Source organism: Anolis carolinensis, chromosome 1, assembly GCF_035594765.1.
Source record: "Anolis carolinensis isolate JA03-04 chromosome 1, rAnoCar3.1.pri, whole genome shotgun sequence".
NCBI lineage: Eukaryota > Metazoa > Chordata > Lepidosauria > Squamata > Dactyloidae > Anolis > Anolis carolinensis.
Window position 1 is genome coordinate 145,159,087 of NC_085841.1, and position 17,315 is coordinate 145,176,401.

Here is a 17,315-nt window from a genome sequence, read left to right on the forward strand (position 1 = left end):
ACAAAGGCATTCCAAAGAGCACAACTCTCACCTAGCCTTTGATGCTTAAGCTGCTTAGGTCAGTTGTCATACTGGAGAGAGACCAAGGGACCAGGTAATCAAGCGATCTCTAAGTGGGACAAATTAGAATGGCTTGATCCACTGGACAGCTCTCTCACATGGTACTTCTAACATCACACAACCAGAAAGTCCCATGCTTTTCTGGGTTACAGAATCGCTGCAACCAATTAGTCATGACTTGGATTAAAGCAGATAATGGGTGATAATCCACACCAAGGAAATGATTAGGAAAAGGAAAAGACTCAGCTAAAGAAAGTTAGCAGATGACAGGGTGGAGAAGAAATGTGTTGCCTTGAATAGATCTGAGAAGCGCATGGCCTGGGGAGTTTTAGGGAAGGAAATATCTTCCACACAAAGCTCTGAGTATACATCAACATCCTCAAGATCAAAAACCACAGAGCAAGACCATGACTATTGCTTGATAGGCACAGTAAGCAGGAATGCTTTTAGAAGCAATGCTATTTTAAAAAGGGGGAACACGAGCCTCAATATCTTGGGGTTATTTGTTTGATATGGCGATAAAAGCAGGAAATTTAACTGATAAGAAAATCTATTTTTCAACATCCGATTAATGCCTATAGCATGGGTAAGTGTCAGAACCCTGCTACTAGAGCCTGGATGTGGCTCTGAGTTTCAGGGTCACTGACATTGATAAGACACCTGCGTCCCAGGACTCGGAGGAGAAACGGCTGATGGACTTGGCGGGGAATTTGCGCGGGGTTTTACTGAGCGGGAAGAGACTGTTCAAATGAGGGGGAGGGTATATAAAGGAGGGTTGGCCGGAGCCTCCCATTCTTGGCTTTTCTGATGTTCATGTTTCCTACAGTAAAAGTTCCTGGTGATACCACAAAGAGTCTCGTGTGTTCATTCAGGAGCGGCTGTGGTGAGCTGACACTAAGCCAAGAATACGGACACCATCCCGCTGTAGCGGTGAGGTGTAACATGCAAGTGGAGGATGAAGAGCTCTTGGGCGCCGGAGGAGGAAGGTCGGAAAGGGCCACTCCCGAGACGGACGCTGAGTTCCACCAGCTGGCGGCCCTGGCGTCATCCACCGCTTATGCCCAGCCAAATGGGGTTACCCAGAGGCGCGGAGTGGTGCGGGGAGATAGCACCGGAGGAGAGGAAGGTTCACCTTCCCCAGGCCCGCAAAAGATGGTGTTTCTGGAGGAGAGGATGTCGGCGATGGAGACCACCCTGGCAGTGATGTCGAGGGCGATGGAGCGCCTGGCGGTTTTGGCGGAGCCGGAGCGAGGAAGGGAACTCCGGGCTAGCTCAATGTGGGACGTGAGCATGGGAAGCAGCCAGGGCTTTGCAGACCTCCCAGCACCGAAGGGAAGGGAAATGCGAAAGGAGCCCGGTGCCCGGCCCAAGATCCAAACGAGCCTGACGCGGGTGGAGGAGAGTGACGACGAAGGGGAAAAGCCTCCGAGAATCCCGGCTACGCTCCCAACTGAGACCCTGGTGCCCCTGGCGAATGCCGGGCGTGGCACAGGACAAAGGGAAGCAGCAGCGGGGCCCACTGGCCCGCAAGGGGGCTTGCGACGGGCGGAGGATTGGGGATTGCCACCACAGGGACCCCTACCGAGACGAGAGGAACTAAGGATCGAGTTTGGGGGAGAGTCCTCTGAACTGGATTTTTTCCTGACCACGGTGAGGGGCTATATGGAGGACAATGCCCACACTTTTAGAACGGAATCCAGCCGGGTACGGGCCATTGGTGCAGTGTTGAAGAGGGGAGCGGCCAGCTGGTACGTTCAACTACACGCGCGGCGCGACCCATGTCTGGGGTCACTCCGACGCTTTATGGGGGCCCTGGAGACCCGTTTCCGAGATCCACTGGAGCAGATCCGGGCGAGGGAGGAGTTGAAGACCGTCTCCCAGGGGCAGAGGTCGGTATCTGAGTATGCGGAGGAGTTCCAATGCCTCGCTGAAAAGGTGCCGGAATGGTCTGCAGTGACAAAGATAGAACTCTTCAAAGAGGGGCTCAGGCGGGAGATCCTCTCCTGGGCGGTGCATCGTGATGAGCCTGACACACTGCGCGGATGGATTCAGCTGGCGGGGCGCATCGAGACATCGCTGGCCCAGGCGAGGAGGCACCGAGGAGGGCTACAGCAGCGGCCGCAGATGAAAGAGGGGAGCCGGAAGGAGGGATCAACCCCAGCCGGGAGGAGAACGGAGCCGACAGGGAACGTGAGCACCAGCAGGAGGGGCTGCTTCGTGTGCGGCCGTTTGGGCCACAGGGCTGCCGAGTGCTGGCAGAGAAAAGGGGAAGGCGGAGGCCCGCCCAAACCAAGAGCCGTGGCAGGGAAACGCGCCGAGGAAGAACCACCGATGAGGCACCACTCGGGGGGGTTGGTAAGTCAGGACAAAGCCATGATAGTGGTCCCCATTCAGCTGGAAAGTGGCAGCAAACAAGCAACCTGCAAAGCATTTGTGGATTGTGGATGTTCCAGGAACATCATCTCCCCTGAATTAGCCGAGGGATTGGGATGCGAAAGAACGAACCTAGAATCCCCAATAGCTTTTTCGCAGTTGGACGGATCCACAGCATCGGGATCATTAGCTAAGTACAGTGCCGAAGATGTAAAGTGTAAGATAGGGAGTTGGGAAGGAAAGGTGTCATTTGTGATATCACAAATAGCCAGCTATAATGTTATACTAGGCATGCCATGGCTGGGGCAGGCCAACCCGCAAATCAACTGGGAGGATAAGAGCATGATCTTCAGGATGAAGTTGGAAGGAGGGAGCCAGGAAGTGGAAAGGGAGCCGGGGAAAAGGGGGGAGGAAGACTCTATCAGGATAGCAGAACTGGCAGATAAATTACCCCCAGAGTATCGGGATTTTGTGGACGTATTTGATGAGAAGGAAGCAGACAGTTTCCCACCGAAGCGGAGAGTTGAAGTGAAGATAGAGCTAGTCCCAGGAGCAGAGCTTCCTAAGGCAAAAATATACCCAATGTCGGCTAGGGAAAAGGAGGAACTGAGAAAATACATTGATAAAAACCTAGCGAGGGGTTTCATAGAGCCTTCAAATTCCCCTCTAGGGGCGCCTGTGTTGTTCAGGCGCAAAAAGGACCAAACGCTGAGGCTCTGCATTGACTACAGGGGCCTGAATGCAATCAGTTCTGGAAATAAATACCCCCTACCTTTAGTGAAGGACTTGATCGCCCAGTTATCGGAGGGACAGATATTCACTAAATTGGACTTAATTGAAGCGTACCATAAATTGCAGATTAAACCAGAGGACAGGTGGAAGACGGCCTTCTCCTGTGCATTCGGATTATTCAATTATCGTGTGCTCCCTTTCGGTTTGTGCGGCGGAGGCGCCGCGTTCATGCAATTAATCAACGAAGTGTTGCATCCATTGTTGTACAAGGGAGTCTTTGTTTTTTTAGATGACATATTGTTAGTATCTCGGACTAAGGAGCAACACATAGAACTAGTCAGGGAAGTCCTGCAAAAGTTGAGAGAAGCAAAACTGTATGCGAAGCTTGCCAAGTGCGAGTTCAATAAAGACCAGATAGACTTTCTGGGGTATAGGATTTCCTCCCAGGGAGTGGCGATGGACCCTGCGAAGGTAGAAGACGTGAGGGGGTGGGAAGCCCCCAAAACACGGAAGCAGCTGCAATCCTTCCTAGGGTTCGCAAACTTCTATAGAACATTTATCAAGGACTTTGCGCGCCTCACTTTGCCATTAACGGATTTGTTAAAGACTAAAGGTAGGGGAGAAACAGCCAAAGTGAAGGCCCCAGGGGCCAAACTGACCTGGACAATAGAATGCCAGGAAGCTTTCGAAGCCCTTAAAAAGCGTTTTACTGAGGAGCCTGTCCTACAGCACCCTGATATGTCTAAAGCCTTTGTATTACATTGCGATGCGTCAGACCGGGCATATGGGGCAGTTCTGCTACAGAAAGACGAGGAGGGGAACCTGAAGCCATGTGGCTATCTGTCAAAAAAGTTTAGCGATACAGAAAAAAACTGGCCGATTTGGGAGAGAGAAGCCTTAGCGATTCTAAAAGCACTAGAGTGCTGGAGACACTTCCTGGAAGGAAGTGGAACACCGTTTGAGGTGTGGACTGACCATAGAAATTTACAGTATCTAAGATCCCCTCGTAAACTATCAGCGAAGCAAATTAGATGGGCCCAATATTTCAGCCGTTTTGATTTCAGACTCAGATTCTTCCAGGGGAAACATAATATACTCGCTGACGCTCTCTCTCGGATGCCTCAGCACGGGGGAGGAATTCAGGAATCTGAAGGGAGTATTTTTCTTGATAAGCAATGGGGCCTGGCAGTACTAACTCGAGCACAAGCGGCCAAAGAAAACAAACGTACTGCCATTTCCACGGGGGGAGGAGAAATATGGGAGGAAGAGTTGAAGCGAGCGTATGGAATGGACAAATGGTTACAAACAAACAAAGAAAAGGGAGAATTGTGTGGGGATTTGGTGTTTGTAAATAAGAAATTGTATATTCCTGAATGTTTAAGACGAGAAATGTTAAGGAAGTACCATGATAACAAGGGTGCGGGTCATCTAGGCCCCACCAGGACTATTAAACTGTTGGCCAAACAATGCTGGTGGCCCGGAATGAGGAAAGACGCCAGGGGGTACGTCACGCAGTGTGAATTATGCGCAGAGGGAAAAACACCACCGGGGAAGCCCCAGGGGCTATTGCAGAAGGTGGTGGAGCCCATGAGGCCATGGGAATGCGTAGCCATGGATTTTGTAGGCGAACTACCCCCCAGCAGAGGCCACAGATACATTTGGACAATATTGGACCTATTCTCAAAACAGGCACACTTTGTGGCTCTGCCAAAACTTCCTTCAGCTGAAAAACTTGCTGATTTGTATGTGAAGCATGTATATCGCCTACATGGGTGTCCCGACAAGATAATTAGTGACCGGGGAGTCCAATTTACTGCAAAATTTTGGGGAAAATTCTTACAGCTGTTAGGAGCAGAAAGGAACCTGAGCTCGGCCTTTCATCCCGCGACCAACGGGGGGGTCGAACGTACCCAACAGACACTGTGCCAATTCTTAAGGATGTACACCAATTATAGACAGGATGATTGGGCGGACCTTCTTCCGTTTGCTGAGATGGCTTTTAACGGGGCCGTACATTCGGCCACAGGTCGTGCCCCATTCGAAATAGTATACGGACAGGAGGTGGCACCTTTCCCCAGGCTACCCGAGTGGAAGGAAGGGGAGGGCCAGACCGACGAGGAATGGCCGGCCAAAATCAAGCAAGGGTGGCAAACCGTGGTAGAGGCATTGCGGGAAACACAAAAGAAGTACAAGCTCTTTGCGGATCGTAGGCGCCGAGAGGGGGACAAATTGGGCGAAGGAGATCTGGTTTGGCTGAGCACAAAAAACCTGAAATTGGGGTTCCCATCCAAGAAATTGGCTCCACGCTATATAGGGCCATTCAGGGTAGCAAAAAGAATAAACGAAGTGACCTATGAGCTGAGGCTACCAAAGGACCTAGGAAAGGTACACCCGGTATTCCATTGCAGCCTGTTAAAAAAGTATAAAGGAACTCTGGACAGCGGAGAACAATAGTTGTGTTTAATCTTTTCCTTCCAGGACGAAGGGGAGGAGGACGCCATGTCAGAACCCTGCTACTAGAGCCTGGATGTGGCTCTGAGTTTCAGGGTCACTGACATTGATAAGACACCTGCGTCCCAGGACTCGGAGGAGAAACGGCTGATGGACTTGGCGGGGAATTTGCGCGGGGTTTTACTGAGCGGGAAGAGACTGTTCAAATGAGGGGGAGGGTATATAAAGGAGGGTTGGCCGGAGCCTCCCATTCTTGGCTTTTCTGATGTTCATGTTTCCTACAGTAAAAGTTCCTGGTGATACCACAAAGAGTCTCGTGTGTTCATTCAGGAGCGGCTGTGGTGAGCTGACAGGTAAGTGTTGTATAAGTTTGGCATTGCATGTATAAAAGGTGATGTGACTGACCAAGATAAAACCAAGAGCAAAACAGAATCAGTGACTGTTGCAGGAAGGGAGTGGGTCTGTATATCAGATACAACTCATAGCTAGTCTTGTTGACACACAACCATGAAATAAGGTGAGAATTGTTCAAAGCCCCTACTGTCAGTTCTGGCCATTACAAACAGATAATGCTCCATATGCTGTCCATGCATATATTTGTGCAAAACCACATGTTCCAACATCAGGAAAACTATCACTCTGTGTTTGAATGTGCACGCACACACACACACCCTGCATGTAGTGTTATTACAAAAAGTGAACAATTTTATAGGTTGAGCATCCCTCATCCAAAATGCTTGGGACCAGAAGTATTTTGGATTTTGGAATACTTGTATTTGCATATCCATCCATAATAAGATATCTTGGAGATGAGATCCAAGTCCAAACATGAAATACATTTGTTTCATATGCACAACATTTTTAGTCATTTTGTGCATGAATCAAAGTTTGTGTACCTTGAACCATCAGAAAGCAAAAGTGTCTCTATCACAGCAACCCATGTAGATAGTTTTGGATTTTGAAAGATTTCAAAATGCAGGATAAGAAATGCTCAGCCTGTTTATGAATCACACCATAATTCAGTATTGAAGCGTTCAATTGTTTAGGCGCATACCTGTGCACTCTTCCACTATGATTAGCATGCACTTGTTCACATGTAAGGGAAATGTGATTTTCTGAAAAACAGCTGTACACTCATCATGAAAAATTAAGCTATGAATTAAAATGGAGGTGAATTATTGCTTTCTACATGTTCATACCTGAAGCAGAAAAAAATTATTGATAAGGGAATGAACTTTGAAAAAGCTCTGGCAATGCAAATTTGTTTTCTTTCCCCTTTTTCCTGTGTTGCTGTTCATACATGATCAGTAATAATAATACTAATAATATTAACATTATTTATAACCCGCCCTGTCTCCCCGAAGAGACTCAGGGTGGCTTACAGACAAAAATAAAATTAAAATGAACAGCAGTAAAAACAGTCAAAACTAGCAATTAAAATTCACAAATAACTCAATAATCATTAAAACTGATAATAAGCTCCATATATAGCTTACTTGCTTGCTTACTTAGGCGATCCCTCGTAGGCCGAGGACGATGGTCTTCAAGTTGTGGGGTCTTGGGGCTGTGTCCGTAGGTGGCTGAAGGGACCTATTCTTGACCCGCATGTTCTCCCGCAGTGAGGACATTGGTTTCCAGGTGGAAGGCGGTCCCAGTCAGGATTGGCTTGACGCTCCTTCCTCTTGGCACGTTTCTCCTTTAAGCCCTCCATTCGTGCCTCTTCAAACTCCGCAGCATTGCTGGTCACAGCTGACCTCCAATTAGAGCGCTCAAGGGCCAGGGTTTCCCAGTTCTCAGTGTCTATGCCACAGTTTTTAAGGTTGGCTTTAAGCCCATCTTTAAATCTCTTTTCCTGTCCACCAACATTACGTTTCCCATTCTTGAGTTCGGAGTAGAGTAGCTGCTTTGGGAGATGGTGATTGGGCATTCGGACAACGTGGCCAGTCCAGCGGAGTTGATGGCGTAGGAGCATCGCTTCAATGCTGGTGGTTTTTGCTTTTTCCAGCACGCTGACATTTGTCCGTCTGTCTTCCCAAGAGATTTGCAGGATTTTTCTGAGGTAACACTGATGGAAACGCTCCAGGAGTTGAGTGTGATGTCTGTAGACCATCCACGTTTCGCAGACGTAAAGCAGGGTTGGGCGGACAATGGCTTTGTAAACAAGCACCTTGGTATCTCTACGGATGTCCCGGTCATCAAACGCTCTCAGCTTCATTCGGAAAAATGCTGCACTCGCAGAGCTCAGGCAGTGTTGTATTTCCGTGTCAATGTTGACTTTTGTGGAGAGGTGGCTGCCAAGGTAGCGGAAATGGTCAACGTTTTCTAATGTTACACCATTATGCTGTATTCCTGGCATTGCAGAGGGATTCGCTGGTGCCTGTTGGAAGAGCACTTTGCTTTTCTCGATGTTCAGTGAGAGGCCAAGCTTTTCGTATGCTTCTGCAAAGGTGTTTAGAGTAGCTTGTAGGTCTTCTTCTGAATGCGCACAGACTACGTTGTCGTTGGCATATTGGAGTTCTATAACAGATGTTGTGGTGACCTTGGTTTTGGCTCGCAGTCTGCTGAGATTAAATAGCTTGCCATCTGTCCGATAGATGATTTCCACTCCGGTGGGAAGCTTCCCATCAACAAGGTGAAGTATCATAGAGATGAAGATGGAAAATAAGGTAGGAGCAATAACACATCCCTGCTTGTCACCTGATTCCACCTTAAATGGGTCACTTTGGGAGCCGTTGCTGTCCAAGACTGTTGCCATCATGTCATCATGGAGGAGCCGAAGGATGTTCACAAATTTGTCAGGGCACCTGATTTTTTGGAGGATGGTCCAGAGAGCGCTGCGATTCACTGTGTCGAATGCCTTTGCAAGGTCAATGAATGCCATGTACAGAGGTTGGTTTTGTTCCCTGCATTTTTCTTGGAGCTGTCGAGCAGTGAAGATCATGTCCACTGTTCCTCTGGAGGGACAGAAGCCATTCTGGGATTCTGGGAAGGTGTCTTCTGAGACAGGGAGAAAGTGGTTTTCAAGGATTCTTACGAGGATTTTCCCAGTGGAGGTTAGAAGGGAGATACAAATTAATAGAATCAACATGAGAAATGAACAATAACAACGTGGCTGTGCAATGAGTTAGGGCAATATGTTCTCAGTCAGCCTCATCAGGCAGAATAGAAGCATGAGAAGTTAATAAAAGCTAATCATCCTTTTCTCCGAAGGCCAGTGTACAGAAGCGTGTTTTTAATTGTTTCTCAAAGGAGAGGAGTGAGGAAGCTGTTCTTACTTCCAAAGGGAGGGAGTTCCAGAGAGAAGGTGTGGTCACGGTGAAGGCTTGAGTCAGGGGTGGGACCAAAAGCAGGTCCCCCTCTGATGACCACATTGTCCAGAAGGTTTATATCCAGAGATGCAGTTAGTTAAGTAGTATGAGTTTTATAGGTAATAACCAGCACTTTGTATTTAGCCCGGAAGCGGATCAGCAGCCAGTGGAGCTGCCGTAACATGGTAGTTGTCCTCTCCCTGTACGGCACTCCAGTTAGCAACCTAGCTGCTGATCTTTGGACTATTTGGAGCTTCCAAACTATCTTCAAAGGCAGCCTCACATAGAGAGCATTGCAGTAGTCCAGACAGGATGTAACTAGGGCATGGACTAGTTCTGGAGGCAGCTTTTATTGTTGACTGTAATGGCTTCTGGAGTCAGCTTTTATTTTGCCTGTTGTAGAATCCTGCTATTTTTCAGCTTAAACTTGCATTGCATTTTACTGCAAAAACACTCTGCAATCCAGTACCAAAATTATGTTTCTCTATCCCTCTTTGATCCATTGAGGCGACTAAGGGCCCTTCTACATAGGCCCAAAATCTTTTCCCAGATTATCTTGAGGCATCCAAACAATGCCTTAGACTAATGTGGTTAAACCATGGATTTTCAGGTTTACTCCAGGATAAAAAAAATACCAGGGGAAGGTGTGGACCTTCCAAGAACGCCTGCGCCTTCCCAGGTATGAGGTCTGTGGTATGAGGCCTCACAGCCATTCCACTTCTTCGGGCCAAGGAAGCAGGATGGCAGTACTACCCTCTCTTTCCAGCCCCCATTTCCCAAGAAAACTAAGGGCTGGGGGCTGACAGCGATACCCCTAGGTTGATCTCAGATCACCCCAAGAGGGAATCTAACTACCACCCTGCCAGAATGGTGGGTTATTTTTCTGGCTGTTTGGAGGCAAACCTGAGAGAAATTGACATACTAGTTTCTCTCGGGTTTTAGGCCTGTGTGGAAGAGCCCTAAAAATCACCCTTGCAGTATACCGGGATTTAAGGGAAAAACAGGAAGGAAATGGACTTTGTAAAAAGGAACTTCTTTGTAAGAGACTTTGTTAAGTGAAATAAGCCTTTAGCTGAGTATCTGTTTGGTATTCTTTGTGATTCAACCCTGCAAGGCTGGAAGGATAGCCACCAGTGTTTGAGATTTAATGGTAAGTCTCTTCAGTAAAACCACTTACCACATAGAAAACTTGAAAAAAATGTTTTCTTTTACCTCTTTGTACTACCACCATCCAGCCCGTGAAAGGATTACTACAGGTTGAACTTCCTCCACTTGGAATTTTCCAAATCTCAAATCCTCTAAAATCTGGAATACTTCAAAATTTGAAATTGTTTACATGGTGGCTGAGATAGTCACACCTTTGTATTCAATGTATACAAACTTTGTTTTGTGTGCTCAGTGATTGAAAACATGGTATCAAATATCCAGTCTATGTCTATAAAGTGTATACAAAATATACAGTTGTGAATTTCATGTTTAGACCTGGACTTCATCTCTTGTATATGTATGCAAATGTAGGTACTCCAAAATAAAAAAAGATCTAAAATCTTGGGTGCCAGATCAGATAAGGTATACACAACCCGTATTAGCTTTGTATGAAAGAGCACTCATGTCAGCAACAACTTGCAAAGCAGTGTTGATAGAAAGTATGCCACACATGGAGTCAATTTCCTTGAAGAGGTGAGCTCAAAGAGGGCATCAAGTTCTGGGCTAAGCAGGAACATGACTTGCCTGCAGAGATTTCTCATTCCAAGGACCTTTATTTAAATAGCACTGCTTCTGCTATAAGTCTTATTTGCTTATACAAAGAGGACTTTGATATTCACTTCAAAAAGAGAGAATAAGCTGAGAAATGAGGACTCTATACTTCCCTCCTTAAAAAAAGAGGTTGAGGTGTGAAATCATCTGAAAGCTGACAGATCTCCCAAAATCATATTTTTATCTATCCCTTTCTCATTAGAGATCATAGCAGCCACAAAGAAAAGTTTATACTCATTGATAACATCTATTTAGTGGCATTAAGGTCTTAAGAGAGGATCTACTCGAAGAAGATCTAAGGGCCTTAAGGCAATCTGGGAGAGAATATAGGTGACACGCTTGTTGTGATGAGTCACCAGGCAGACACTTTGGACGTGTTCCCTGTAGTAAAGCCTACATAGTACTGGCTGAATGCAGTTCACCTGGGATGTGTGATCGATAAAAAAGTTTCAAAATTAGGGGTCGCTGGCGTTTTGTCTCTAAATTGTTTCTAAAGTATAGTTAATGAAAATTTAATTACTATAATGACAATAATGAAATTTCATTACTTTTTCGTTATAGTAATTGCGATTAATTACTATAATTGGGGAACTTTAAGGCAGGGCCGTAGCCAGAAAAAAATTTGGAAAGGAGGGTTGAAACTTTTTAGTGAATCATGAAGAGTAGTTCCATGACACAAAATAACGCAAAGAGCACAGCAGGGGATGGAGCAGCCTCAAATAGCCTGCAGCTCGTCCCTGTCAACTGCCCCCACCAAGTCTGGTTTCCTTCATGAGGGCCTTCAGATCCCCCCCCCCCCCGCCTTAGGCTTTGCCTGCCAGTTATGAGTGGGCCAACTTGGTTGCTTCCACTATATCAGCTATTGCTGCAAGTAATGGCAGTTTGAATAAATTGTCAAAATTTGCTTGAGATAGTGCTTGCAAATTAATTTTTGCTTCTCATAGACTTAGCATGGGGATTTGGTTAACCAGTTAAAATTCATGAATAAACCAGGTTTTTTAACCTGAAAAATTTGGGGGGTTGAACCCCTGAACCCCCCAGCTACAGCCCTGCCTTCAGGGGCCCCTTCCCCCCTCATTTTTACAGCTATTGTGGCTGAAACTTGCTGCAATGGTAGAACACATTTACCACTGTTAGCCCATCAAGTTTCAGAATGTTTCACTTATCCAAAGATTTTTGAGGAATTTTCAGTTTTTATAAACAACATTAAAAAAAAACTACAAGAGCTATCTCCTTGAATTTTCTGTGCAATGACACAAGATAATAGGGGATCATTCCCCTCTCCCAACTTTCAGAAATATTCATACATCTACTGCTTTTAGGGATTTTTTTTAACGTTTTGACAAAAAACGTTTTTTGAAAAGTCACAACAGCTATCTTATTGAATTTCTCTCATATATTAACAAATAAAAACCAATATTAACCAATTCTACATTTTACAATACAATCTACAATAGATTCCAACAAAAGCAAATTGTTGAAGCCTCTCCCAGATAATGTGTTCTTCCTTATCAATAACTTTTGCCATCTTAACCACTTTCTGGTGTTGCTTAGCTCTATGGACTTTATCGCACAAAGTCACTATTCCATAGCAATCAAGTGATTACCGATACCAGACACATATCGGCAGCATAAGCACTTTTGTGATTGCGCTTGGGCTGATTCTTCCTTCTGTTGTTCTTAGATTGTGCTTTCGCATACCCTAATAACACTGCCTTCTTGTACCTCCATTGTACCATTTTTTTAACAGAATTTTCAAAGTTTCAGCAATGGTTAACCAAAACAAAGTGAATATAACTGGAAAATATTAAATTAACACAGAACTAACAGCATGGAATAGCAAAGGGGAAGGAGAAGAGAGAGAGAGATAAGAAGAATCTCATCCTGTGATGTTGCAGAATAGACCCATTACACAAGGTAGGTAATGGGAACATTGCAGGATTGTGAGCTATTGATGAGTTTTCCTATCAATAGCAAGGGCAAGTTAATCACTGGGAAGAGGCAGGTCAACAGCAGGTTATACCCAGCATTGTTTGAAAGGGTCCATCGCCAAAAGGAGGGTCTTGCTTCAATGCTGGATTGCCTATCTCATGTGATAATGTCTTTTGTGCCTGTTTTCATATGTGACATGTTGGTGCATATGCTGAGGATGGGAAGGGTATGCAGGACAGGTCTCGTGGCACCTACAGTTCTCTCTTCAAATATCTCCAAACTGTCTTCATCTCTCTGCTCCTCAGCAATTGCCACTTGAGATAGGAGCTTCACTTTGCCAAATGGTAGATCTGGCTCTGTGTGTACAGTACAGCAACTGGGAGATTCTGTACAGCTTTGATTTTACAGATTGCAAATTGCATAGGTCAAGGCTTTGTGGCTGGCAACCATATCTGAAATTATGTTTTGGAAATCCTGTCTATAATAAGCAGATTACAATGTATGGGGATGGTTTGCATTTTGTGTAAAGATTAGATATGGCATCCAAACAAACTTCAGTGGATGGAACCACATTCAGAAAAGTGCATTTGTAGAAACAAGTAAAATGGGTAAGTTTATAGAAAGATACTGTGTGTTATTGATATTTTGTCTTTCTCAAACTGAAAACCAAAATCTATGTGTGTAACAGGAAAGGGTGTAAATCGTTGTTAGGCTTTTATGACTCATTTCCTAATTCATAAATGGAATAATTAGAAGTAATTATACTTGCTTGCTATGCCTTGAACCACTGATATTGCAAAGGGCAAGAATTGTCATTAAAATGTTGCAACTTCACATAATCAGCATTTTCTTTATATCTATATATAACAACGTTTTGCTGAGACCTCTGAGCTTCAGGAAAACCAACCATTATTTAAACAAAAATGTAAGAAGGTTTCTTTTCCAGGAACAAATTCATCATCTCACAGACTCCAATAGAGCTAGATTTATATGAGAAGTGAGAATTGCCCTAGAGAGCCCAACATAATGACTGTAAAGAGCTCTGCTCTTTCTTTGGGAATCAAAAATAAAGGCAAACCATTACTAAAGGATCATGGGTGGGTTAAGCTGCGTGACGGATCATGGGTTGCCATTCTGGGAAGTAAATATCACACTTTGATGCAATTGTGCTGTGATGCTGCTTTGAATTGTCCTGCCCTTCCTCTTATGCACTGCCTCATCCCAAATACAGTCTGACAACTCTGTCCCTGATGCATCTTTCCAGTGCCAAAATTGCTCCATTTCCACTCCAATTGATATATCATTGTGCCACCTAAAGGAAGCAGTTTCCCTCTGCTATCTGACAACACCAATCTAGGGGTTCAGTGACATATTGAACATTCCCAGGAAGCATGTTCATACATATGGTGAATGACAAGCACTGCAGGAATTATAGCAACACAACATGCTTTCAATATCATAGGGAACCGCATATTAATGTTACCAAAATAATTTACTTTTACAGTTCCAGTATTTCCGACTGGTATGGTGTGCAGATCTACTGAAGTGATGTGATCCTGTGTTTCAGTGTTTAGTGTGCAATCTGACTACCCACGGAGAAAACTCTGTGTTTCTAAGAAATAGCAGTAAATAATTCTCATAAAGTTGTCAGAGAAAGAGCACAAGAGGAAAGTGCAGGCTGCTTCATCAGCAAAAATCCACACCTGTGTCACCATGGAAGAGTGTGCTTTCATAACACTCTGCACTTTTAAGGAACTCTCTTGGCTCAAGACATCATAGGAAAAATCCCACATGAAGCGGACATGCTCTGTCTGTACGTGGGGCAGCAATTTCTTTAGCAATAAGAACAGTCCCAACAAGTTACCTCAGTGCAGTGATATAGTTTGTTTGATGTCTAAGTAGCTGTATTTATATTACACTGTCTTCCAATGAACTTAGGATGGCCCATTTGGCTTCCATTTCTTCTCTCACTGACCATATGAGAGAATCCAGACTGAGGGAGCATAGTTGCCCCAAGATGATCCAGTGAGTTTCATGGCTCAATGGAAATTAACATCTGACCTTCCAAGTTCTATTGCATTATACCACAATATTTCTAATAATTTGATTCACATTACAACTTTGGCTAGAGTATGATTTCCATGTCCATGGGAGGTACCTTCCCAGATTTTACGTGGGTATTCAAACACACACATAATAGCAAAACCTATTTAAATGAAGGACATCTGTCATCGACCGCGTTTTAGGGGATCGGGGCCCTTAAGGAGAGACCCGATCCGGTCCTGAGAGAACGGACCTTGGCGGAGCCAAAAGGAAAATACGAGCCGCAATACAACCTGAAGCCGAAATGAAGAAGGTCCGCCAAAGTTGAAGGAAAATCCGCCAAGGAGTCTTTATTGAGCAATTCAGCTGAAGAGGACTCTAGTAGCGATCATTCGACTTACTAGGAGTACCATACAATCAAAATAAAGCCATATTTATACAAAATTTCAGTCTGACAGCCCCTTGAATTTCCCGCCCTGCTTCCCCGCCCATCTGATCGTTGATAGGCTATAAGGTTGAACGAGGCGGGCTTTCGTTTCCCGCCTCGCTCCGTTGGCCCAATAGGAAGCTGCCTTACGTCTCCACTCGGGCCAATCAGGAGAGAGAAGGCGGGAGTTAGCGAAACAATGAGGTGACGGGGACAGGAACCAGAGGATTAAGTCCTGCTAGACTGATTTCTAAAGGGTGCTATTTTATTAATGGCAGCAATCAAGGACGTCCAGGTTTCTGTCACGTATACAGATTTTAGATATGCCTTGGGGTGTCAGAGATGGAAGCAAAGATGGGTGGTGATGAGCCATATCGACAGGCTCTGCAGGGCGCCTTCCTGAGGTGTCCTGGATATTTCTTTGGGTGAGCTATGACAATGTTTGCCTTGGGGCGAATCACCTTTAGGTCAACAACTCCGAATTCGGTGACTCAAGCCCTATATTGTCCATGCAATTTGAATTTGATTGGATTTAGCGGTGGCAGATTATCCTTTTGTTTTTTGGGAAAGGAAGCCTGGATCATAGGAAATGGGATAGGTTCTGGGGTTCATGTTGAGTTCAAAATATTTCCTATTTGATTTCATGATTTGACAATTATATGAAATAAAATGAAAAATAAAATAAAGTTGGAATATAACCCAGGCTGGGAAAAATACATATTTTCCGGGGATTCCAAAGAGTACAAATACATATAGGCAGATAGATAGATTTCATGGAAATAAGGGAGAATTCATAAAAGTGAGTTACATTTCATAAAGGGGAATCATGAATGATATAAACAATTGAAAATATTTGATAAGAACGAAGTTCATAACATCTGGAGAACCCAGCGTGGAAATTCATAAAAGTGGAGTTTTAGCAGCATTATTTTACAATTCATGAAGTTACCCCAACGATTTGAAATTCATATAATAGTAGTTCATGAGGGTGTCCAAGTTCATAGCATATAAAAATACACGGGTACATTGGGAGAAGAGTTCATCTGTGGTGGAAGAAATTCATAGAAATAGCAAGGGGAAGAGGTACATGTGAGTTGCAGTCTTTGGAAGTATAGGATTTCATAAGTTCAGGGGTAGGTTTGGGAAAAGTGTTCTTCTCATTCATAAAATTATGAAGGTGTGAATGAAATGTGGAGGGCGCCCGTCCAGGCACCCTCCTGGCAGCTGTAGAGAGGGTGAAGGTCCTTGGAGAACTATATCTCCCCAGCAGGGAGAGCGATCCATCATTCACAGTTCACAGAAAGGACCGGTGATCTCTTAAAACCATCCCGCGGGTCGCGGGGAGAGGAAAGTCCGGGATAAGGCTGGAAAAGAGCAGTCTGGCTTGAAAAGAGCAGTCGGTTCCGTTTGACAGTCAGCTGATGAGGTGCCGAGAACTGGACCGATTTTGGTTCCGCTGGTGGTCCTTGGGTCAGGAGCCTTAGGAAGTGTTAGAACTAAAAGAAGAGCGTGCTAGGGGTAATTTTGATAGAGATATGAGCCAATTTGTATCGTCCGCCATATTAACCTATGGCGGAGGAGTCTCAGCCAGAGTTTAAAGGGCGGACGGGGTTAGTGAGAGGGAGGGGGAGGATTGCATGTAAAAAGGAGTCAAGGAAAGACACAAAATAACCAGATAGAGAGTGTTACTGTTATAAAATGAATGCTACTTTTATTGGGGGGATTTGTTACATAGTTCAGGGAAGGGGAAAGTAAAGAGAAAAAAAGAGCTTTTAATAATAGTCCGCTGCGGTCCCGCTCTGTTCCTTTGCGATGGATCTGCGGAACTCTCTGCTGCAGGTTCAAATTAATTTGAATGCTGGTGCCTCGGATATCACATCCGGCCCCAAAATACTATCAGGCTATACTGAAGGATGTAAAAAACACCTACAGAAGGCATTTGTTGTTGCATGCCAATAAATGAAACCACAGATATTGAAGTCAGGCTGTACCAATATGATGCACTTTGGCAATAAATGCATATAGTGTGGGGGCTGTTTTATGCTTCCTCCTCCCCCTTTTTATAGAGACACTAGCTTTGCCCGGCCATTCGTTGCTGTGGCTTATGGGAATCATTTGTTGGCCAGGTGGAATAGCAGTGAATAGCCTTGCAGCCTCAAAGCCTGGCCGTTTTCTGGAGTAGCCTGGCTACTTCCTTTATAGGGGAATCATTGTTTGGCCAGATTGAATAG

At 45.0% G+C, this 17,315-nt stretch overlaps 1 protein-coding gene across 1 annotated transcript; it reads left to right on the forward strand.

Annotated features, from left to right (window-relative positions):
* Positions 1-643: 643 nt before the first annotated feature.
* Positions 644-5,977, forward strand: LOC134299827 (uncharacterized). Its single transcript, XM_062983672.1, has 2 exons — positions 644-2,415; positions 5,644-5,977. The coding sequence occupies exons 1-2, from the start codon at positions 868-870 to the stop codon at positions 5,683-5,685; spliced, it is 1,590 nt and encodes a 529-aa protein (XP_062839742.1). The 5' UTR covers positions 644-867; the 3' UTR covers positions 5,686-5,977.
* The last annotated feature ends 11,338 nt before the right edge of the window (positions 5,978-17,315 follow it).